This window comes from Trichoderma aggressivum, assembly GCF_033847375.1.
Source record: "Trichoderma aggressivum f. europaeum strain CBS 100526 chromosome Unknown scaffold_055, whole genome shotgun sequence".
NCBI classification, from domain to species: Eukaryota; Fungi; Ascomycota; class Sordariomycetes; order Hypocreales; family Hypocreaceae; genus Trichoderma; species Trichoderma aggressivum.
This window is the reverse complement of record NW_026946421.1, coordinates 168240-191185: the sequence shown is the minus strand read 5'-3', so window position 1 is coordinate 191185 and position 22946 is coordinate 168240. Positions and strand designations below refer to the sequence as shown.

The 22946-nt window shown below is 47.1% G+C and overlaps 6 protein-coding genes across 6 annotated transcripts; 3 read left to right on the top strand and 3 right to left on the bottom strand.

The window, feature by feature from the left end:
* Window positions 1-3355: 3355 nt before the first annotated feature.
* On the bottom strand, window positions 3356-4454 carry Triagg1_9580 (uncharacterized protein; the record flags this gene model as incomplete). Its single annotated transcript, XM_062904553.1, has 2 exons — window positions 3356-3991; window positions 4071-4454. The coding sequence occupies 2 exons, from the start codon at window positions 4452-4454 to the stop codon at window positions 3356-3358; spliced, it is 1020 nt and encodes a 339-aa protein (XP_062751510.1).
* A 1174-nt stretch (window positions 4455-5628) lies between these two features.
* Triagg1_9579 (uncharacterized protein) lies at window positions 5629-6039 on the top strand (the record flags this gene model as incomplete). The annotated part of the gene is made up of 1 exon (XM_062904552.1): window positions 5629-6039. The coding sequence occupies one exon, from the start codon at window positions 5629-5631 to the stop codon at window positions 6037-6039; it is 411 nt and encodes a 136-aa protein (XP_062751509.1).
* A 640-nt stretch (window positions 6040-6679) lies between these two features.
* On the bottom strand, window positions 6680-7114 carry Triagg1_9578 (uncharacterized protein; the record flags this gene model as incomplete). The annotated part of the gene is made up of 1 exon (XM_062904551.1): window positions 6680-7114. One exon carries the CDS (start codon window positions 7112-7114, stop codon window positions 6680-6682), a length of 435 nt encoding a protein of 144 aa, XP_062751508.1.
* A 4885-nt stretch (window positions 7115-11999) lies between these two features.
* Window positions 12000-13632, top strand: Triagg1_9577 (uncharacterized protein; the record flags this gene model as incomplete). Its single annotated transcript, XM_062904550.1, has 6 exons — window positions 12000-12096; window positions 12170-12206; window positions 12272-12407; window positions 12458-13244; window positions 13302-13464; window positions 13527-13632. 6 exons carry the CDS (start codon window positions 12000-12002, stop codon window positions 13630-13632), a joined length of 1326 nt encoding a protein of 441 aa, XP_062751507.1.
* Window positions 13633-14754: 1122 nt separating this feature from the next.
* Triagg1_9576 (uncharacterized protein) lies at window positions 14755-18136 on the bottom strand (the record flags this gene model as incomplete). The annotated part of the gene is made up of 5 exons (XM_062904548.1): window positions 14755-15869; window positions 15938-17543; window positions 17612-17733; window positions 17810-17894; window positions 17960-18136. The coding sequence occupies 5 exons, from the start codon at window positions 18134-18136 to the stop codon at window positions 14755-14757; spliced, it is 3105 nt and encodes a 1034-aa protein (XP_062751506.1).
* Window positions 18137-19657: 1521 nt separating this feature from the next.
* Triagg1_9575 (uncharacterized protein) lies at window positions 19658-21724 on the top strand (the record flags this gene model as incomplete). Its single annotated transcript, XM_062904547.1, has 1 exon — window positions 19658-21724. The coding sequence occupies one exon, from the start codon at window positions 19658-19660 to the stop codon at window positions 21722-21724; it is 2067 nt and encodes a 688-aa protein (XP_062751505.1).
* Between the last annotated feature and the right edge of the window lie 1222 nt (window positions 21725-22946).

The window sequence follows — 22946 nt, the reverse complement described above, 5'->3', positions numbered from 1 at the left end:
TTTATAATAATTAATATAATTAATAAAATTAATAGCTATAGTATTATTAAATACTTTTATAACTATATTTAATTCCAGATATTAATTAAGTATAGTATAAATATAAAGATTAATTATCTTAGTAAAAGATAAACTTAGTATATATACCTAATATAGTTAAGCTATAGGGCTATAATAAATTAAATTAGTAAAAATACTTTTTATAAACTAAAGGTAAGAATAGTTTTACTAAAGTATAGTATTAAAATTACTATATTATTTACTAAAGTTATTTTTAAATATAAATTAAAATAAAGGAAAATAAATTATAGTATTTTAACTAGCCTTATTAAACTTACTATTTTTATACTTAGTAGTTCTAGCTAGGATAATTTTAATTTAAGTAATAAATAGAATATAACTAGGTAAATTATTAGGCTTATTAATAGATTTAAAAAAATATTATTATTAACTTTTAAAGTTATTTTAAGAGAGCTTTTACTTATCCTTAATAATATTTCTTAAGGCTACTAGTAGAATATTTAGACCTTATTTAATTTTTACTATAGTAAAAAATAATAATTTTATAACTATAAGTATTAAATCCTTATTTAGTAATTTAGTTTTAACACCTGTGCTACTTATTTATAATTTTATTATTTATTTTTTTATTAATAATAATTTTAATATAAAACTAGCCTTAGAACTTAAGATTAAAGTAATAAAACTTAGGATATTATAAGCTTTTAGCTAAGGCGTTATATTAGGGTTAAGTAATTTATTTTAGCTTTATATTTAATATTTTTTCTAAGGTATTAATATTATATTATTATTATTACTCCTTATATAACTAAGTAAAGGGCTAGTAAGATTATAATTTAATATAATTTTATATTTTTTAAAAGCTACTAGGCTAAGAAAATAAGGAGCTAGCTTAGGTAAAGATATTAGATTAAATACTGCCTTAAGATTATTAATTTAATTAATAACTAAGTTTATTATTTATAATAACTTATATAAATAAACTAAGGTAAAATAGCAGGAGGTATATATACCTTAAATAATTTATATAATAATTATAGGTAATAATATAATAAATATTAGCTACTGCTTTTATTAATATATTTATAAAGGAGAAAATCTAGATAATAATTTAGCTTATTAAATACCCTATAATTCTACTTATAGCTTAATTATACTTTAGATATATATTTAAAATATAAGAAGTATAAATATATTTAATATATATATATATATTTTAAAAAATAAATCTTAAGTAAGACCTAAAAGTAAAGTTAGATTATTAGCCTTAAGGTATTAAAAATAAAATATAAAGGCGCTTTATACCTAAATCTTATTAATTTACTATTAATATTTTTTAATTTTTTATATTTTTTATAATTAACTAAATATTATAAATATATTAAGGTATTAATAAATAAATCTAAAACTTTTAAGCGTAAGGGCTATTATTAATTAATTATTAATTAATTAATAATAAACTAAGTTACTATTAGAGGACTAATATAATAGTAATTTTTAAAAATACACTAGTTTTATAATTAATAATATTTTTCTTTTAATAAATCTAATATAATAATATTTTCTCTTAGTAGTATTTCCTATTTTAAATAAATATTTTAATTATTATATTTATATACTATATATAGTTTTTATACTTTTTAGCCTTCCTTAATAATAGTTTAGTAAAGTACTTAGTATATTAAATAAGGAAGGTAATAAAGAGAATAATAATATATAAGTAATTAAATTTATAAATACTATTAAAATAGTTAAGATATTAAATTTATATATTTTAAGTTTAATATAAGGGTAGTTAGTTTATTATAGTAGTATTAGTTATTAAATTTAGCTAAGGGCTATTATTTTATTTTTTTAGGGGTAGTTAGGTAGTGTAAATAATAATCTATTTTATAAATATAGGGATTTCTTAGTTTTATATAAAATATTATAGCGTTAATATAATAGTTATAATAGCTAGCTATTAATACTAGCTTATATAAAAATTTTAATAAAAGCTTAATAATTTATAAGTTATATATATTATTATATAAACTAGGGTAAGGTATTTTTTAAGAATATTAAGCTTATTAGCGGGTTATTAATACTTTTAATCTATATTATAAAGGTTTTATATTTTTTTAACTAAGTTACCTTAGTCTTAAATTATAGATTTTACTAATATATAATAAATATATAATTATATAAAATATATTAATTTTAGTAAATATAATTATATTATAAAATTATATTTATAATAAAGTAAATAAAAAAAAATAAAAAAAGATATTAGTTTAAAGAGGGGAAGATAGTATTTTATAGCTAAGGTATTACTTATTTTACTTTAGTAACTCCTTTTTTTTTTTTTTTTTTTTTACTTATTTTCCCCTTTTCCTTTTTTTATTTAGCTATTAAATAATATATATATTTAGTCTAAACTTTAAGAATATTTTATAGTAAATAATAAAAGCAGCTGGAACTGTAATTAATACTAAAATTAGCTTATAAAAGTTATAAATAAAAAATAAAAATAAAAAATTTATATATTAATATTAGCTTATTATAAATACTTTAATATTTATATAACTTCCTAGGAAGTTATTAACTTTTATAATAATAAACTATTATATAATACTTTATATTTATAACCTATATATTTTATAAAATAAGAAAAAGAAATAAACTATATTACTATATATAGCTAGAGTTATAAACCTAGAGTCTAGTAGGCTTAGTTAATTAACTAGATTAGTTAAGTAGTTAATAAAATAGGTAAAAGAGTTAGAAAAGGGGGGTATTAAATAAGGGTAAATTTAAAAGCTTAATTAACTATTTTATATTAGAAAAAAAATAATAATAGCTTTATTTTTACTAGGGAAATAGTAAAAAAAATTTAGCGCAGGGTTATTAATTAATTACTAAAAATAAAATTATATAACTTTAGTTTTAAATACCTAGGAGGCTAAAAGTAAAAGATACTATACTTAAGGAAAGAGCTTAACGGGACCCTGAAGTCTCTACTACCTATGGTTGTATATACCTATTGATGTAATGGATCGGTTTATAAAGGGGTATGTTGTTGAAGCTATATCCAAATGTTTGTTAAACTGATTAATACATCATACGCTTAGCTGTGATATCAACCACTATTGCCATAGTAAAGTAGCCAAGCGCACCCTCAAGTGTGTACATATATATGGATCTCAAAAGAAGGAATCCAGACGCAGCATATATGGCCCATTGAGTGTCTACTCATACATGAAATAGAATTCGTTTCATTATTTTTTTTTCTCTGCTTTTACAAAAATCTTGTATTGTTTCTCTCTCTCCTCACAGCCCGCCCCCCCTTCACCCTTTACTGCGGCGGAACATACGGCTTGACCAACATCTCGCTAAACTTCTCTAGCTTCTCCTTTCCTCGCACCTCCTCCACCAGCAGGGGCATCTTGACGACGTTGAAGTCCTCCGAGTAGAGCTCCTCATACTGGTCGAGGTACTTGCTCTGCATCTTCCTACGAGCGTTGCACTGCTCGCAATCGCTCTCCTTCTTGGGGAACAGCAGCTGGTTCACAACAATGCTGTGGGTGTCGATGCCGTAGTTTGCCAGCTCCTGGATCATGCGCTCCGTCTCGTAAAGGCTCAAGAACTCGGCGATGCAGACGCACACGAAAGTGGTGAGCTCGGCGTCCTTGAACTGGGTGTTGACCTCTGAGATTGTGCCGCGCAGGGACTCGAGCTTCTCCATCATCTCGTTGAGGTTCTGGCCGTTGGGCAGCGCGCCGTTGGAGCCGAGGAAGCCGTTGAGCAGCGGGCCGTACTGGGAGGAGAGCTGGGAGACCTTTGCGAGGGCCTTTTCGAGGACCGAGGGGAACTGGAGGAAGCGGAGGGTGTGGCCGGTGGGGGCGGTGTCGAAGACGATGGTTTCGTAGGAGAGGGACTTGACCTGCTTGAGGACTTCGGCAAAGGACATGGCTTCGTCGATGCCGGGGATCTATACATACGGCATAATAGGTCAGTTTTAGATTCATATATAGATGGATAGATATTGCATCCTGTCAAGGCGGACGTACAGCAAAAGCAAGATCCTGCATCATGCCTCCAATCCCGCCGCTCATGGCGTTGAGGTCCTCGGTGCTCTCGCCCTGGCCGGCCAACAAGTCCTGCATGCTGCCATTGGGATCAATCTCCATGGCGCTCAGGTTGTCGAAGCCGTTGATGAGGCGGGCCTCCTTGCCGAACTTTTGGTTAAAGGCATCGGACAGGTTGTGCGCGGGGTCGGTGCTGATGAGCAGGACGGAGCGGCGGACCTTGGCCAGCTGGATGGCCAGGGAGCACGAGGTCGTGGTCTTGCCGACGCCTCCCTTGCCGCCGACGAAGATCCAGCGGAGGGAGCGCTGGTCGAGGAGCGTTTGGAGGGACGGCTCGAGGGCGTCTTCGTCGATGACTGCGGCCATGGTTTGGGAGAGGAGGAGGGAGAAGACGGAGGAGGTGGGGGAAGAGTTTTAAAAATAGAAAAATGGGAAAAAAAAAACACCAAGGAGAAGGAGGAGGAGGAGGAGAGAGGAAAAAGCAGCAGAGGGCGAGGCTGGCAGTGACGCGGTCAAACGAGGCTACGGGACACAAAAAGGGATTCGCGGGGGGAGTGGGAGGGATTCAAGGGTGGCGCTTCGAAGGCGGAAGATGCCCATGGAGGGGCAATTCGCGGACAAAATAAAGGTGGCGGCCATGTGGTGAGAGCAGCCACCGGCGTATTCTGGCCCCTTGATGCGGTCATGCATTTTGCATTGTTTTTTTTTTTTCTTTTTTGCTCTTTTTGATGGATGCTAAAAAGGGAGATGGAAAAAAGGAGTGTGGCAGCTGTGACGACATGCCGCAACCCACGGACGGGCTGGATTCAGTCACGTCGCATTGCATTGCATTTTCAATGTATCGTATCGTATCGTATCATATCATCAAATCACATCATATCACCATCGAGTTGGTGGCTTGGCCTTGTTTAGCCTGGGCTGTGAACTTGAAAATCAATAGACCAGATGTCCTAGATGCAAGCAAATCACAGCCGCCCATTGGATCTATCACATCCCCAGATCACTCACAACCTATAGTAGGCCTAAGAGACCTACAGAACAGCCCGTCCGCTAAACAACAGCGCTCTCCAGGCGGCCACCTCCACTAACGGCACCCGGCGCACAGCGTGGCTGAGCCGCCCACTGATTGGATGCCCGGCCGAGTGCAAGTCCCGAGTCCTACACTAGATGGGACTGCAGCGTCGACTAACATCAACATGCAGCTTCAAGAATAGAAACACACACAACTCCCAGCCTTGCTTGGCCTTGCTGCTGTGTCCTGTCCTGTCCTGTCCTGTCACAGCCCTTTGTTCGTTCGTCTCACACTACCAGTTCCATACAAAAGAAGCAAAGAAATCCGCCTTCTTTCACGCTCTGCTTCTTGTGCATCCTCGCCTTCACTTCCTAAGCCCGCATCTCATTCAGCTCTACCTACCCCACCATCATCTCACCACAGCACCTCCATCTACCTATCTGCAAAGAGAAGCATTTCCCTCTTTGAACGTAAACCCAACATATCAAATCAAATCAAATCAAAATCAGAAATCAGAAATTCTCCATCATGGCCGACAAAGACCGCATCACCTGCCACGTCCTCGACACCACCGCCGGCCGCCCCGCAAAGGGCATCCGCGTCCGCCTCGAAGGCCCCGTCCCCAGCTCTCCCAACGCCCACACGGCCGTCAACACCTTCGAGTCTCTCACCAACGACGACGGCCGCATCACAGTCTGGCTTCCCTACAGCTCCGAGACCTCGTCCGGCGAGGTGCCCGTCTACACGCTCGAGGACGTCCTGGGCGCCGTCAAGGGCCCCTCGCGGTGGACGCTGCGCTTCGACACTGCCGGCTACTTTGGCGAGGAAAACACCTTCTTCCCCGAGGCCACGATTGTGTTTCGCGTCGAAGAGGGCCAGCATTACCATGTGCCGCTGCTGTTGAGTCCGTACAGCTACACCACTTACCGGGGGAGCTAAAGGGGGCAATGGGAGGACAACGCGGCTTCACAGCCACAGTCCGTTTCAGTTTCAGAGTCATAGTCAGTATGCAGAGATACATAGGTATCTTCTCTTCCGTCACCCATTTCCGATGGGTCAACTTTCGATAAAGATCGAGAGAGATGTATACCACCCTCGCTTTAGTAAAACACAATGACCAACAATGATAACGAAAGCGTGCTAGTCGTGGCAATGTCAACACTGTCACTCTTTTATTACACATCAGCTACTGCAGTTCTTTATGTGCCGTGTCGTTATTTCACAAAACAGATTCCCAAGCAATGTACTTGTTGCCAAGTTAAGGACAGATCCTTCTCTTGAAGGAAGAGCCAATAGTAATACCGTTGATTTCGAGACAAAGGCCGTTGTCGTCCGTCTGTTGTCCTGTTCCCAATTTCAATGCCCGCCCCAAAACTCCGTCGCTTATAGATTAAAAAATGTGAGAAATATGCTGTAAGTCAATTCACAAAAGAAAGTCGTAAATTCGTTCCATCTTTTTTTCTTCCCCTTTTTCTTCTTCCAGTGTCCAAAAGATTCAAGAAAAATGTATGATGCATGTCGCCCAGGCGGGCGTGTTTGTCAAAAGGCGGTATGTACTTGTTCGTATATGGCCGGCTGCTCAATCCCGTTCTTCACCTCGAGAGCGCCGCCACTTGCTGAACCGGTGGGTCTTCTTGGGACTGTGGCCTATGCTGTCAGGTGAAGATGGCGGTGTCTCGTCCTCCTTCTTGGTAGACTCCGCGCTTTCGCTGCCGCTTTTGGATTGAAAGCTGGCTATCGAAGGGCTCGTCAGCTTAGGGGCTGCCTCTCCGACCTGGAGGCTGCTGCTGGAGCGGGATAGCGACAGTGACAAGACGCTGCTGACGCGTTCGGATTGCGGGCCGATGATCCCATGCATCAGGGTTCGCCTGCCCTTGTGACGGTGTAAGAACGAGAGTCGCTTTCTCTTGAGAGCATGGTCGCCAGCCAAGTCATCGTGTGAGATGCAGGCGTTTGGCGAGAGGTCGGCGTCAGGGTGAGGGAGAGTAGTATTGCTGACTTTGAAGAGAAACATGTTAGTAAAGTGATGACCAAAGATGAAGAAGGAGAAGAAGGAATGGATATGTCTGCTCACGTTGATCAAAGGGTTCTGGAAAGCCCGTATCCCGATCTACACGGCGGGTGGTCCGAGATGTCGACTGAGAAGAGGCCATGATGATGAGACGCCAGATGGTTTGACTATCACGGAGACAATGGAGAAAAAGAAACGCCGATGAAGAAGAGAGAATCAAATAAAATAAATAAAAAAAGACAGAAATGGAATAAAAAAGAAGAATAAGCTGGATGGGCCTGACGGCAAGCTAGATAGCCGAATGACAGCAAGGCGCGTGGCCTTGTAAGAGGGAGCAAGCAAAGTTTGGTGGCTGGTGAGTGAGCGCCCCGCTGCAGATGCGTGGACGTAGGTGTAAAGCCAACCTTGGAAGGCAAATGTATGCTACTTTGTATGCGTAATGGAAACGCGGCGGGGGCCAGGTTCCTCTTAAGGGTTCCTCTTAAGGGTTCCTCTGAAGGGCCTTTGGTGAGATCTAATCGTCAAAGAAGGCGTTGAATGCTTCGGGAAAGTCGAATGAATCCCTTCATTTGAACAAGGATTGCTTAGACAATGCTTCAAGGAGCCGAACCGCCCGGGTCTAGGGTGTGGGAAATTCAGCGAGATGAGGGCGGCTACACTCTGGTTATAAGAGCAAATGCGTGAGCGAGTAGCGCCAGGCTGGGGGACAGGCACTCGTACAGATACTTTTGCAGGGCCCGTTAGTCTGTATATGTACTGTAGTCTAGGCGCTGCATGCATGCAGGCGATGAATCGGATGAATTGCTAGTGAGCACTTTGTTGTTGAGGCAGCTGATGGCACCACGGCTCAGAGGGCCCGAGACGCTACTAACCAGCGATCCCCGGCAGCCGTCGCCCTCGCCCTCGCCGATAGCTCGGAAATCCTCAAGCTGCCTTCAGGCTGCAGAGCTAGCAGACATCATTGGAAGCACGGAGATTTGGAACTTCAGCGAACTCCTGTTGTGGGGGGGCTGTCCATCAATGGATTCGCCTTGTCGAGCGTCGAGCATCTTCGCCCTGTCAATGGAAGAGGAAGAGCATCTCTCTCTGCTGCGCTGTAGCCTTCTAGGCAGGTCATGAGCTGCAGCCTGATGACTGACTGACGAACGACTTGGTTCCAGCAGCGCTCGTTCTCGCAAGACACCGTCGCTGGCCCTGCCCTGCTGAGCGCAAGTGTCAGACACCCGACGACTTGTCCTGTCCTGTCCCATCCAATCCAGGCCAGGCCAGCCGAATCCGAGTACTGTAGAGGCGGCAAACAGGGGGTCGTCAGATGGGGCTCTGCTTGGCCCTGGAGGCACTTTGACGGTCAGTCATGTCGAATCTGCTGCGCCTCGCCCTTGAGTGGAGATGGGGGTGAGTATCCAAGTATCCAAGCCAAGACGAAGAAAAGCTGGGGACTGTACTCTGTAGGCGAGAAGCACAAGTTCTGGCTCTTGTGTTAGCGGCAGCCAAAGAGCTGAGCCAAGCAAATCGCGTGATGGCAATTTGCGGTTTTGATTGCTGTTAGTATCAACAGTAGTATAGATAGTTACCACAGACTAGCACGTGTAGTCTGCAATCTGTCGTCTATTAGTGGCCCACCTGTCTCGCCAAAGATTGAATATGTGAGACAGTGAAGCAGTCCATCACAGCAGCCGGAGTAAAGAAACGGAGAAATGGAGTTGAGGAATCTTGCTTCACGTAATACTACTAAATCAGCGTGGTGAGAAAATGACGTCCGGTTGTACAGAGTCCTCGTACTCGTAGGTATTTCGACGGTCCTCCGTAGCTGCTTCGTACTTGGCATGTACATACTGCGCAGAGTGCTGGCCGCACCTTGCTCGATCCGTCCTTCCAAGACATGAATGTCTCACACATGGCCTTTCAGTAGGCGGTCAAGCATCTTGTCTACCTAATGGCTACTACTACTACTAGGTAGGTAGGGAGACCATCCACATCACTTGACGAGACGCACCGCCAACATACAACTTGAACCGTCCCGTTGATAATGCGCTACATCCTTAGGTAGGGTCACTGTACGGTACGGAGCACAGGATTTGATCTTATTCTCCCAGCCACGGCGGCTCTCTGATGGCAAACTCTAAATGCTAAACTCCGCAGGGCAAGACACTGACATGATGACGGGCAGCGCGGCAAAGGCGACAGACAACACACGGCGATTTCGTTGGTCCAAGTTTTACTGATGCACCACTCGGCTCTTGGCCTTGGGTCTTGGGTCTTGGCATCTTCAACAACAGCGGGACTCGATTCCCACACTACAGCACTCCGTAGTGGCTAACTTTTAGAGGCGGCAACGCTCAGTCCTGAGCTACCATCCATACGCGTTCCGCTGAGGGAACAACAGGAGCTAATCATGGAAAAGACGGCATGGCTGCTCAGACGGCGCCACGCAAGACGGCAACGAATTGGAATCGCCCCTTCAAAGCGGTGCGTCAGGTCGATGCGGAGGAGCGGCTGCTGCCACGGCCGGACATTCAGCCTATCAACCGCCGTTCTGGGGTCGAGACGAACCAGACACGCGCGGAGTTTCGAGACCGGGCGGCCTGGACCACTCAGTGGAGGGTGAGGTGCATAGCCCGTCAGGGTCAGAGGCGGCATAGGTTCAACAGGCTGGCGGTTGGAATCCGAGACGTCGTAAGTCCGACAACATGCCATCATGACAAAACACCCCCAGAGGAAATATGACGGCCATGAGGAACCTTTAAGAGAAAAAGCACAGGATTCGCCTCTCCGGGGCTCGGCGTTGTCGTCAGCCTTCCTTCAGCCGTCGAAGAATTTGGCCACTTCGGATATGTGTGCCGGACCGGCATGTCTACGGAGTACATACACTACCTACCATTTCGCCCAGCAAAGGGCACGAACCGCTTGCCCGGAGCGCGCGCTCGCCGGTTTCCCAACAGATTGGGACCATGTACTGTCTCGTCTGCATCACGGGGTATAATACAGGCATTTCTTTGTGCTACGAGTAGCACTAGTGTTGTCAACAGCAAGAGCATTGGGAAGCTGAGAGATGAGGCCGGCTGAACACCCCTTGACCATCCGAGATTGTCTGACCATGCTTTGCACGGCTTACTCAGGATTCACTCGTGCACTCGAGTGCTGTACGTTTGATGTTTACCCATTGCAACATTTTTTTTTTCATGACCTGAACACACCCCGGCACATCTGAACGATGAGCGATGTGCATGTGCATATCGATGACCAGTCTGGCTCTTCGGCTTCGTCCCCAGCTTTACTCAATCGGGCCGCATAAGCATGTCTCGCAGCCGTAGCCAGCCAACCATGACGCCAGGAGTCGCTAGCTCCAAGCTGTGCAGACGACTACAAGACAAAAGGGCAGACGAGGTTCTGATACATCTACGAGCAAGTACTGTACTGTACTCGTACAGAGTGCGTCGACGGTGGCTGGGTTGTTACCTCCGCTTTCCAGTAGGTATACGAGCGGTACTTGGACTGCATGAAGCCCCAGGTCTCCTCCGCCTCGGTACATGAGCGAGTTGCCGCTAGCATCTGGCGGTGACGAAACTCATCGCTACTAGTAGTATACATACGCATACGATGATTGTTCTTTTGTTCATGGGAACAAATCATCAGCGAGAAGGACAGGGTTAGGAGAGGAACAGAGGGAGCTAAGGTATATGCGATGGGCCGATCCAACGATACCCGGTTACGATGACAGTTGATCTCCCTCTCGTGGAAGACGGCAAGACGGCTTCAGCTGGCATCGGTTGATCGGCTCCGCACCTTGACAAAGAGACCCATGTGGTGTTCCACTGGCAGAGATGTCATTGAAAATCACTCATCGCCGTAGCCGATGCTCATTCCGGTTGTCCATGTGCTAGCCGGCCCAGCACTTGGCAACTCATATCCAGAAATAAGAGAAACATGGTCCTTTCCACCAGCTGTTGATCAGAATTTGTCCCTCAGCTGGCTAGGCGGTGATGGACAGTGATGGACAGTTCCCGATATTAGTTCGATCCATCCATAGACTATGACTTGGCGCTCCGAAGTCTAGAAGATTGGAGGCACGCCTGTGGAAGCTACCATTGATAAGTCATGCACTAGATTGGCTTCCACGGAGACGCTGTAGAAGCGAGATGGACTGGTAGACTCTCCCTCATGCCGTGCTCCTCTCTGGCCTCCTTTTTCCCCCCCTCCCGCAACTTGGGAAATATGTTCGGCCATCGAAATAACAAGTCGGTACTGACGGAATGATGGTCATTGGAGGCCTTACGAGTAAGGAGAATGAAGAGGCAGCAAGTCTCAGTACTGTTTTGAAGCGGGTACCGGTATTGCAGGCTCCGTCCCTTTAATACGTCGTTATTATACGCAGCGCTTGGACTCCATACCATCTTTAAAATGACAAACACTGATCACATAACCACACCTGGCTGTAGCTTACGGGGGTAATTGTTAGCCGATGCGCGTCATCTCTCAAGGACACACAAAACACTTGCATAGAAAAGTCAAAGAGAGAGAGGGAGGGGAAAAAAGAAGAAGAAGAAAAAAAAGAAAAAGAAGATGAATATGCCAGCCTTGCACACAATTATCCTCCGCTGCTCAACGCCCGCCTAACCTGGAGTGCGCCCAGTGTTATTAATAACTTGGAATCACGGACATGGAAAGTCCGGATCCTGCTGACGAAGCGGTGCACCGCCACTCCACGCACAGCCTTGGCGAACTCGTAATGCGCACTTTCAGCCACAGCTGTGAGCACTCTGAACATCCCCCGTGTCGAGGACATTCGAACAAACCCCTTGGAACGCAGACTCCGTCAATCACCATCAAGTAAATTCCAGCCTCTTGTCGATATCCGCGCATTGTTGCTCCGGTCCAACTCGCCGCCATGTCCGACTCACCGCGGGGAGGTCATACCGACTCCCTCGACTCTCTCGATACAGCCCCGAACAAGCCGGACAAGAAGAAGAGCCGTCGCCCTGCGAGTGAGTAGCTCGACGATGCCTCTGGATGCGCTGCTTGGAGGTGCCGGATTTGCTGACGATGAGACTATCATAGACACGGCCTTTCGACAACAGCGACTCAAAGCCTGGCAGTAGGTTTTCCGGACGATTCAACGGCGCAAAAGCCCGAGTCTGCAGGATGCTGACAGCCTCGCAGGCCAATTCTCACTCCAAAGACAGTTCTGCCTCTCTTCTTCGCCATCGGCGTCATATTCGCTCCAATCGGCGGCTTGTTGCTATATGCCAGCACTCAGGTATGCTCGGAGATCCCGGCTTTTGATATCTGTCCTCTTGTATGTTTTGTTTGTATTCCTGGCGCTGACGGATTTTGCCCATGGTCTAGGTGCAAGAGATTCGCCTCGATTACACCCACTGCACAGCCGATGCTCCGGCCTACAACAACGGCAAGGGCTTCGGCTCCATGCCTAGCAGCGACATAGAGACTCAGTTCAAAACCTCCAACACGTCGATTGATGCGCAATGGGCCGTCCAATCCGATGTTGACATCACGGTCAACCCGGGCGTCAAGGTCTCCGGAGATCGATGCTATTTGAGATTCAACATCCCCGAGAGCATGGGCCCGCCGGTTCTCTTCTACTACCAGCTCACCAACTTTTACCAGAACCATCGTCGATACGCCGATTCGTTCGACGTCAACCAGCTCAAGGGAGACAACAGGTCGTATGGCGATATCCACGGCTCAAAATGCACCCCTCTGTATGGTGAGACCATCGACGGCGTCAAGAAGCCGTACTATCCGTGCGGACTCATTGCCAACTCCATGTTCAACGACTCCTACACCAGCCCCGAGCTGCTGAACCCTCCCGGAGGCCGTGGCAACCAGACGCGGACATACCTCATGGCCAACAACACCAACATCGCCTGGAGCAGCGACAGAGACCTGTACAACCCAACCACGCAGTCGCTGAGCGAAATCATTCCGCCGCCCAACTGGCGCAAGCGTTATCCGGACGGTTATACCAAGACCAACCCTCCCCCCAACCTCAAGGAGTGGCAGGCGTTCCAGGTCTGGATGCGCACTGCCGGCTTGCCAACCTTTAGCAAGCTCTACCAGCGCAACGACACCGAAGCGATGGCTCAGGGACGCTACCAAATCATTGTCGACGATTGTATGTGATAAAATCGTCAATCGCAGCGCAAACTTGGTGCTAACTATGAAATGACAGTCTTCCCCACAACCGAATACAGAGGCAAAAAGTCCATCATCATCACCACTCGCACCGTCGTGGGTGGCCGCAACAACTTCCTTGGCATCGCCTACATTGTTGTTGCTGGCCTGTGCATTGTCCTCGGCGTCATCTTCCTCGCTTCTCATCTCATCAAGCCAAGGTTCGTTTTATTCTCTTCTACTCTTCTCCCTTCCCCTTCCGCTCTAACACGTCGACCAACAGGAAACTCGGTGACCACACTTACCTGTCGTGGAACAACGTCCCTACGTCCAAACCCGGCGGTAACACTGCCGTGGCCTCGGGCCGCGAGATCCGTCCTGATGCTTAGGCAACTCGCGACAGCTCCCGCGCCGCGCTCCGCATGGCCCCGATGCCCTCCGGTGGCAGCTCCAGCTCTCACATCTTCCTGGCGCCCATGAGCCCGAGGTTCCATAGCAAATTCTATGACCGCTTGAGCCATCGGCTTGCGTAGAATCTAAAAAGAAAGAAGAAAAATCAAATCAAAAGCAGCGGGGAACAATGGGGGGCGTAGTAGATGAGATGAAAGGGGTTGCTCTACGCCTACCTCTTTCCGGTTTTTTTTGATGCGTTTATATCGATGTAATGCCTTGTTTGTTCCCCGTGCGCTGGCCGGTTTTTGTTTAACGCCGTTTTCCTTTTCTTTTTCTCTCCCCCCCCTTTTTTTTTTGGGTTGTTCGGGGCTGGTTGAACGTTTGCCTTATCCTTTCCTATCCACATTCTCTTTTTTACTCAAAGACAAAACATAAAGAGGTAGTCAACGCTGGATGAGAAACAAGAAGAAGAAGGAGGATGAAAAGACCATGAAAGATGAAAGGACATGAGTTGTGAGAGGGAGTAAGAAATGGGGGGGGGGGGGAAACTAGGATGAAAGGGGTTTTTCCTACCCTCTCGATGAATCCGACGCAGGGGGAGGTTTTTGCCTGTTGGAGTTGGGGAGTTTTGAATCGCCTTTTTTTTTGTTACGTTTTTACATTTTTTACTTGTTTCCCTCTAGCCCTGTCCTTGTCAAACGCTGGGAAAGGGGCTATTGATGGAAAAATGTAGCACCTTTTGTTACCAACTCAGCATATCCAAACTCCAAACTCTCTCTCTCTTCTACAGTGAAATAAAGTGTGGGTTTTTCACAACGAAGATTAGTGATGTAAAGTGGCTAAATACACTTGCAAAAAATGATATACTCCTTATTCAGACCCCTCAACCTATACCAAGCCTGCAGCAAATCATACTCGAAAAAGCAAATTTCATCATAATAGAAGCCAAGAGGCCATTACGCAGCCGCATCAGCACTGATTTTTTTTTAATACAAGTTCCAGTATTTAAAACACACAGCCAAAAAAAGAAACTGAAAAAAAAGAGCCCATTCACTCCCCTATTTAACGGGTCCGGCTTCGAGCCACTTCGTCTGAATTCGCATCCCTTGCCTGTCCAATTATCGCTTGCGTGACTTCTTTCCACCTCCACGGCCTTCTTCATCATTGAGGCCACTCTCACGGTCGCGCTTCCTGGCCTTCTTCTCCATCTCATCCCAATCTTCGCCCTCATCCTCACTATCGATGTCAGCCTCTTCATCATCGTCATCATCGCTGGCGTTGCTTCCAAAGTCGGAATCTTCCTCGCTAGACTCGGACACTTCATCCATCTCCTCGTCCATCTCGAAGGCCGATTCTTCCTCGGACTCGTCTTCGGCGCCGGAATCGTCCGAGTCGGCCTGCAGGAACGACCAACCACCATCGACGAAGAATTGATGGGTATCTTGATTAACTGTCTTCATAATGGTCGGCCAGTTGAGGTTGAGAGGACCCTCGGTAAAGGCAATGTCTGAAGAATCCAAGAAATCCTTGACCTGGTCGAGGAACTCGACGGGAATGGTGTTGATGTGATATGGAGCACGTGTAAAGTCCTTGAAGACGAATACCATGTCAAAGTTCTTCAAACCGAACTGGACACGCTCTAGATGGGCGACTTCAATGTCTTCAATGGTGATGACCATGAATGGGGGTTCAACAACCTGGATGAGGCAGTCGGTGGTTGGCTGAATGAAGACGTTGCTGCGGAAAGGCACGCCGTTGAATCCGAGGTCCCGGATGGGCATATCAACCTCGATGTTCTCATTGCGGCCGGCTTCGGCAATCTTCTGGGCAAAGCCCTGGAATAGCCTGTCCAATTCGGCGCGGCGACGTCGCTCTTCTTGCTCGGCCTCGAACTCGTCCTCGTCTCCATAGCGATACTTTCGCTTTCTGTTACCAGTCTCATCAAACTGGATGTCGGTTGCTTCACGGTAGAACTGCACATCCTTGGTTTTCTTCTTATTGCCCACAATGATGGGGTCTTTAAGATGGATGTGGATGATGACAATCAACTCGTGCTGACAAGGCTGGAAGAAGAGGTGCTTGACGTTTGAAAAGAGGATATCCACGCGATGCTGAGCGTTGAGAGGAGACTGATATCGGATACCATTCTGGTGTATCTCGACCTTTCCAGGCACTCTCTTGCCCTCCATGGCTGGTCGGATATACACGTTGTCCAAAACAGCCGGGCGACGGTCTTGGCGGAATGAGTTAGCATCCAGTATTCAGGCATGGGCACTTTCAGCGCTGGGGGTTTGGACTTACTTCTGATTTCTGCCAGCTTGTCTTGCTCCACCACATCCTCCATGTCCTTCTTCTCTTGCTCCTTCTTAACGACATCGCGCTTCAGGTTCGAGATATGAGTAGCTATCTCACTATATCTGTCTCCGTCGAGCGATCGGAATGTCAAGCTGCGAACAAAGTGGGCGGACGCGTCCTCAAAGGGCTGATCGTCCTTTCTACCGACACCCTGGCCGGGCGAGAGGAAGTTTATCCGCAAAAAGGCGAATTCTCCCTCGTCGCTCTTACTGGCATTCTTGATGGTGTTGATATGGAACGGGACAGGCCGTCCCATGATGGGGAGGACGACAGTGCTGTTCTTTGAGTCGACGATAATCTCAAGGTTCTTGATCTTCAAGGGGAACTGATTGTCCCGCTTGTACGACTCGAAACGCTTGAATTTCTTCACCTCTCCGCCATTTTGCCCACTGGTTGACTCGGAGAATCTGGCCAAGCCTTCCTTCTGCTTCTTAGAAGCCAGTTCCTTCTGATGCTCTCGGCGCTTCTTGTCCGCGTCATCGTCCGTTTGTGTGGTGCGTTCGGAGCGAAGGCGAGTGCTGGTAATGTTCTTGGTGGCGACGGCGCCAACTCTGGAATCCTTCTTCTCCTTCTTGGGCGTGGGCTGTGCCTCCTCATCGTCCTTGAAGAAGAATGAGTTGGCGTCGGCGCTTGTCGGCGCTTCAGCGGTGAAAACCACCGGCTCGGCAGCTGTTACTCGAATGGTATCTGTCAGAACAAGTGAGTAAATCTTGCTGTTCTTGTCTTGAGGCTGTGGGTTCTCAATATCCTGGAATCCGGTATTGATGATCAAAGTCATTCCGTCCTTGAGAACTCGCTGGTTCTTGGCACTCAGTACAAGAGTAGGGTCTCTGTTCTCCAGGCCAACACCCCAACCGACATTCTTCAAGAAGTGCTTCTCCATTTCTGGCTTCTTGCTCTTGATGACACCCAAAGCCTTGGCGTAGACATCCTTCGCAGTCATGCCATCGCGAATCTCCTTGATGATTGTGTTGTGCACCATCGAAAGAAGCTTGTAGTTGCTCTCCTGAGACTTGTTGGGATCCACCAGGTACGTTCGCGCGATCGTTGAGCAGTATGACTTATATCGCAGACCCAAGGCGGCGATAATGATACCAGCGTGTAAGTTGTCGTCATTCGGGTCGGTAGAAAACCGCAGATCGTATTTACCACCACTCTGAATGGAGGGGGGCAAGATCCAATCCAGCTGCGCGGGGTCGAGGTCCGAGGGCAGCTTGCCTTTGCTGGGGAGCTCGACAGTCTTCCAGAAATTGTTATCGTCAAGCTTCTTATCTACCTTGTCGGCAAGAACGGAGTGCTTGACTTTCTTCTCGGCATCGAGAATGTTGGACATTTCGTCGAGGAAGTAGGGCGTCATGAGGGCCACGCAAGCCTTGGAAGCCGTTCGCATCGCTCGTAGTTCGCTTTCGTCTTTGATGGAGAAGGCATGAGTGGACAAGGCGGTGGAGATGTCGACCTCCTCGACATCTTTGCAGTGTTCGCCAAACACCTTCTTCCACTCTTCGACGAACGGGCCCTTGGACGTATCCTTGGAGATGACGCCGACTTTCTTCTGTTGTCAAAATGCGTTAGGTTTTAAGCCTGTAGGTATAAACGAATTGGCATTGAAGGTGGCCTTACCCCCGCTTCTTTGATCTTGTCTGCCACAGTGACAAACAGCTTCTCGTTTTCGGCTGCATCCTTGCCTCTGACAAGCACCTCGATGGGGAAACGGCCGCCCTTGAGCTGTTCGAGATGTTTTGCTGCGTCGAGTGTTAGCATTCGGCAGTGCCTCGCAGTGGCGCGGCCTGGTTGATGGGCGATTCACGATTCACGTACCCTTCTTTTGCGTGGTGAGAATGTAGAGAGTGTCGACGGTGAAGAGCATCAGGGTCGTCGGAAACTCGTAGCCCAAAAGCCAAAACTGAAAAACGACATTAGCGTTCACGGTCGGATTGCAGCGGTGTCGGGGCGCAGGCTGGCTCTTACGTGAACGGCGTTGTTCTTGTGGAATTCGGGAACCTCCTCGACCTTGCCCATCATGATGACGAAGGACGAGACGCCGCCAAAGAGCCCATCCTTGGCTCGGAGGTCATTCTTCCAGGCAGTGACGAAGTGCGAGAGACGCTCCTGGAAGAGCTTGCTGTCGATCTTGATCTCCGCCATTGTGGTTAATAGACGAACATTTGGCGGGAGAGGGAGCTATTGCATGCATCAGAGCCTTGACGCGAAGGAAAAAGTACAGTCGCGTAAAGAGCTGCAGAGGCGGCACGTGACCGAGCAGCTACTGTACATGCGCCTTAGTACCTCCCTCCGTACCTGATGCTCCATACGCGTTCCATCTAGGAATACTGACTACTGCATGACATGAAATGCGGACTTTTCTCTTTATTTGTATAATATTATAAAAAGAATGGTCAAGCACAAGATGGTCTATACCCGCAAATATGCAGCCTCTGATTAAACCCCTTTGTAGGCAACAGCTTATGCAGCACTTGGTGCTAAGAGACGACGGACTTTGAGAGGATGTGATCAGTGATACTTGGCAGATCAACCTGTAAACTTGGTACCGAGGCATAAATTCGCCCACCCTCTTCGAGCAGGTCGTAGTAGTACAGCTCAGTATATAGACGCTTACTGGCCGATTCATCAATGGGTAATGCCACCAGACCTGTCTCTTGCTTGTAGTATATGGAAAGAAATACTACTCGTAAATCTTCCTTGATCAACCTGCATGGTGGAGGGCGCTCCGTATTGGAGGGCTAATGAGGCTCTGCGGCTTTGGATGCATTGTGTGGTGGCATTTACCCCCTGTCTACACTAAACTTGTGTTAGTTACGCCGGACGAGAAACTTATATCCTCACGAGGAGACACCTCTGGGTTGTGTTACACTCTGATTCACTAGTAGAAGCCAAAGTCCAGAGCCAAGCAAGGCCGATCCATCGTTCGTGTTAGCCGAGCTGAGAGATCACCTAGACTACCATGTTTTGGCTGTTGTTTGTTGAGCCCAAGCGCCTTTACAGCCGCCCGCCATGGCTGCTCAGCCTTTTAGCTCATTCATGCCGGCTAGTTCCATGATTCAGCGAGCAGAATACAGTAAGCTCCGACAAGATCGAGAGTCTACTACTAATACGGGGGTGTACCCAGAAACTGCCAAGGTATCCCTGTTTGAGGCTCTGTGCGAGGGAGAGTCGAGTGCGGCTTGTGTCTCAAAAGATGCAACTCCCTGTACCAGCGGCCAACTACTTATCCGGTACCTTGTCATTCCGCGACATCCAGCCCGACCTCACCGAACCTTGTCGATTACCTACGATTCTCATCTCTGACTTTGGCATCAATGCGAATGAGAGACTGCCACGGCCTGGGTTGATGTGACTGTGCCCAACTTACGCTTGCAATCACCTGGACGCGTTCCCTGAAATCAAAGTGTTGCTGCCAGCAAGCGCTTGCGGCTCTTTGATGCTCTCGGCGTCTGGCTGAAGTGGTGCGTTGTATCCAAAAAGAGAGAGAAGGAAAAAAAAAAAAAAAAAAAAAAAAAGAGGAGGCGCCGAGGCCTGTCTGTACATATATGCAATCCTTGGCCGTTGACAGTTGCCGGCATCTGAAGGGAAAAGCCCCTCACCAGCTTGCTTGCCCCCTCCCTCTGAACTGACTTAGCATTTGCATCGCCTGTCCAGCTCGCAGCCATGAGTCTCTCCCAGGTGCCTTCTGAGATTCTTCGGCTCATTGCCGTCAATCTTGGACCTGATGATTTATTCCACCTGGCCATCAGCAGCCCCCAATTCCAACACATTCTGTATGATGCTGTCATATGTCGAAAGGTCCTGGAGGTTCGTTTGTCACCGCAACTTTGCATCTATTCGTACTCACCAGGAAATGCTAACTCGGCACGCTTCTTCCAAAAGAGCATCAAGTTTTCGTCAGGCTACATGCAAGAGGCAGAGCGTGAAACCGGCAAATATGACAAAGCGCTGAGGAGGCTCATCAAGCGACGCGAGGCTCTCCAGATGGCAAGGCCGTTTCATGTGCTGGAAGTCTCCAGCGAAGCTCTCCAATTTACCTACACAAACGGCGCCTTGTGTTACACTACGAGGCAACTCTCGCCTGTCTACAAGCACCGTCTGCGAATCCTGACTCTCGAGGGCCCTTCTGTCGAAGAAGTAAGCATCGATATCCCTAACCTCATAAAAGACTGTGATATTCCCAATCTTGAAGAAAATCTACCCTACCAATTCAGGCCGCTGTATTATGCAGATGGCATAGTTTCGTGCTTATACGAGCAGAAAAAACCCCATACTTCCATCCGCTGGTTGATCATATACAGCCTTAAACAGGGGGGGATTCTCAATGCCCGCTCTCTGCTTTCGACTGCAAATATTTTCGTCCGCAACAACGGCCAATATCTATATTTCGGCACAAAGTCTTATCCAAGCCAGGGGCGGCGCCGATGGGTGCTCCAAGGCTTCTCCCTGATAGACTCAACATGGTCTAGTCACAGAACCATTCTCTGGGATTTGGCTGGTGCCGAAATGGGGTCGACCATCTGCTTTGAGATCTTTGGCAACCATCTGTACGGCGTTTCTAGCCAAGAGTTGGCCGGAGTCGAAGAGTATGAGTGGGACTCACCGGGACATCCGATAGATTCCTTCTATTACGCCTTTCGGCTCCCTCTATCTGACTCTTCCAAGGTTCAAGTCTTGCCAAGATCAGCTCTGTGGCGGCGAGGTGCGACAGATGGACCAATTGATGACCGCTGGAACCATCTCCAACTTGGGCAGGACGAGAAATCTGGCCGAGTCTCGATTTTTGAAACCAGAAGAGAGTGGCTCTCTTCGTGGAGTCGACGGACCTGCTACCGAAAGCAGCTATTTTGGCCTTCTACACCCGAGAGTACAGACCGCCACCCCGATGAACGTCATGAAGATGAATGCCGCGAAAGTTGGGGCAGCATGACCCATGATGATTCAACCCCAGAGAACAGTATCCATCGTGGGGATACGGGATTTTCCTCTTCAACATTTGACTTCTGCAATACTCCCGTTCGTTCCTACAATCCAAGCTGCCAAGCCTTTGTAGACATCGTGAGCACCACAACAGCAGCCAGTCCGACAGCCAAACGACTCCGGCTGCGGGTCAGGAGACGACCACAGGAGCCGTGCCCAACCTCAGAATCAGGCCATATGCCATCATCACCCACCGAGCGTGCGGATGTTGCCAATGACTCGGCAGATCAATATGTCAGACTATGGCCGGCAGACAATGGAGAGCGAGAGCAAGGGGGTGAACAGCCTAACCAGTCTCTGGATCACTATATCGATGAGATCCTCAACCGTCAGGCTCACTTTGACGAAGTCGACTGGGCAATGGATGAACGGGTTGTCGTCTTTTCTCCCAAGTCTTTGAATTGCCTCGACGAGCCACGGTCCATCATGCTCATTTCGTTTGATCCCGGCCTGAATTTCCAAAACCTGTGCCGTTGGGTTGGGCGCTCGACACCGCCAGTTTCGACGAGCCACCAGCTGAACAAAGTCGGGAAAGCCCCCCCGTGCGGCTCAAGCACGACGATGAATGGGGAAATGGCGGCTCCTCACTCCTCAAAGATCCTAGGGCTTGACTTCACTAGGGAACCCCGGCAGACGGCCCGGTCCACCTCGACACCGAAGGCCTCTCTGAATGGAGTTCCAACCAGCAAGAAGCGACGTCTTGAGGGGGCTTTTATACCAACGAACACGACCCGTATCCATTGTGGATGACTTGGGAATCAACAGCCCGAAGTGATCTATCATTACGCAGATGGAAGTGGCGTGGTTTTGGAATGTACTCATGGAGTACTCATAACAAACCTGCCAGATGGGGGCATACCGCCAATTAGCCCAGGTCGACCGCGAAGAGCCTCTTTGAAACACAAATATGGGGGGATTCTTAGGCAAAAGTTCTCTTGCGACAAATTTTAGTTGCATAAACTGAGAATTTAATTCGCGCAGGCGCTCCTTTTTTGTGTGTGCTTGGGTGTATGTCTATCTCATTACGTTTCATGGGCGAAAATATGCCTTACCGAGGCTGAACCCGACTGGGCGGGCACTTTACAAGTTATGCACGGCTTAATTGCCATGACGAGAGGATCAATTTGGAACATGTTACCTCTCCGTGTCTTTTATGACTTGTCAAGGGCCTTTCTGCCTGGGATGCCAATTTAGCTTGCGTGCAATGCGAGGACAAACGCGATTGGCATTGGTTTAGCGAAGAATGTCGGGCACATTTACAGATACATCACACGCAACCAATTTTCACAACACACATACGACGTGACCAGTCGCTTTCTTAATTTTTCATATGTCAAACTAATACACAGCGGCTTCTCACGGCTCAATGGAATCCAAAAGCCACAGGTTGGGAAACACTACATACGAGTATATGCACGAATGCCTCACATTTGCCCAAGACGCGGCTGGTTTCTTATATACATGACACTTACTTATGTATCTACTATAATATTATTCATCTTGTCTCGTCATTGGTTGCTAGACTTCAGCTGAGCACTCTCCCTTTGTACAATTGTCAACGCGCGATTGGAGGCTCCGTGCCACGCGTGCGTCTTAATGAGTGATGTTGCACAACGGCTTCGTGCAACCTCAACACGTGTGTTGTCGCCTCATGTCGAGTAAATCCACTCATGTCAACATCATACGAATGACTGACTAATGCCAGATAACTCATTTGAATTAATTCTCACCGAATTGGTCACGTCGTCATGGCTGGGACTCGATGCCTTTTGTCTTCCGCTTTAATCCTGATTATCAAAGTACACTATACACATATATAGGCTAACCTGTTGATTCCCTGGCATGCTCTAATAAAGTTTGAGGAAAAAAAAAGAAGAAAAAAAAAGAAAAACCATGGGCAAAGCTCCTTGTTGTGGGGGGGGGGGGGGGGGGGGGGGGGGGGGGGGGGGGGGGGGGGGGGGGGGGGGGGGGG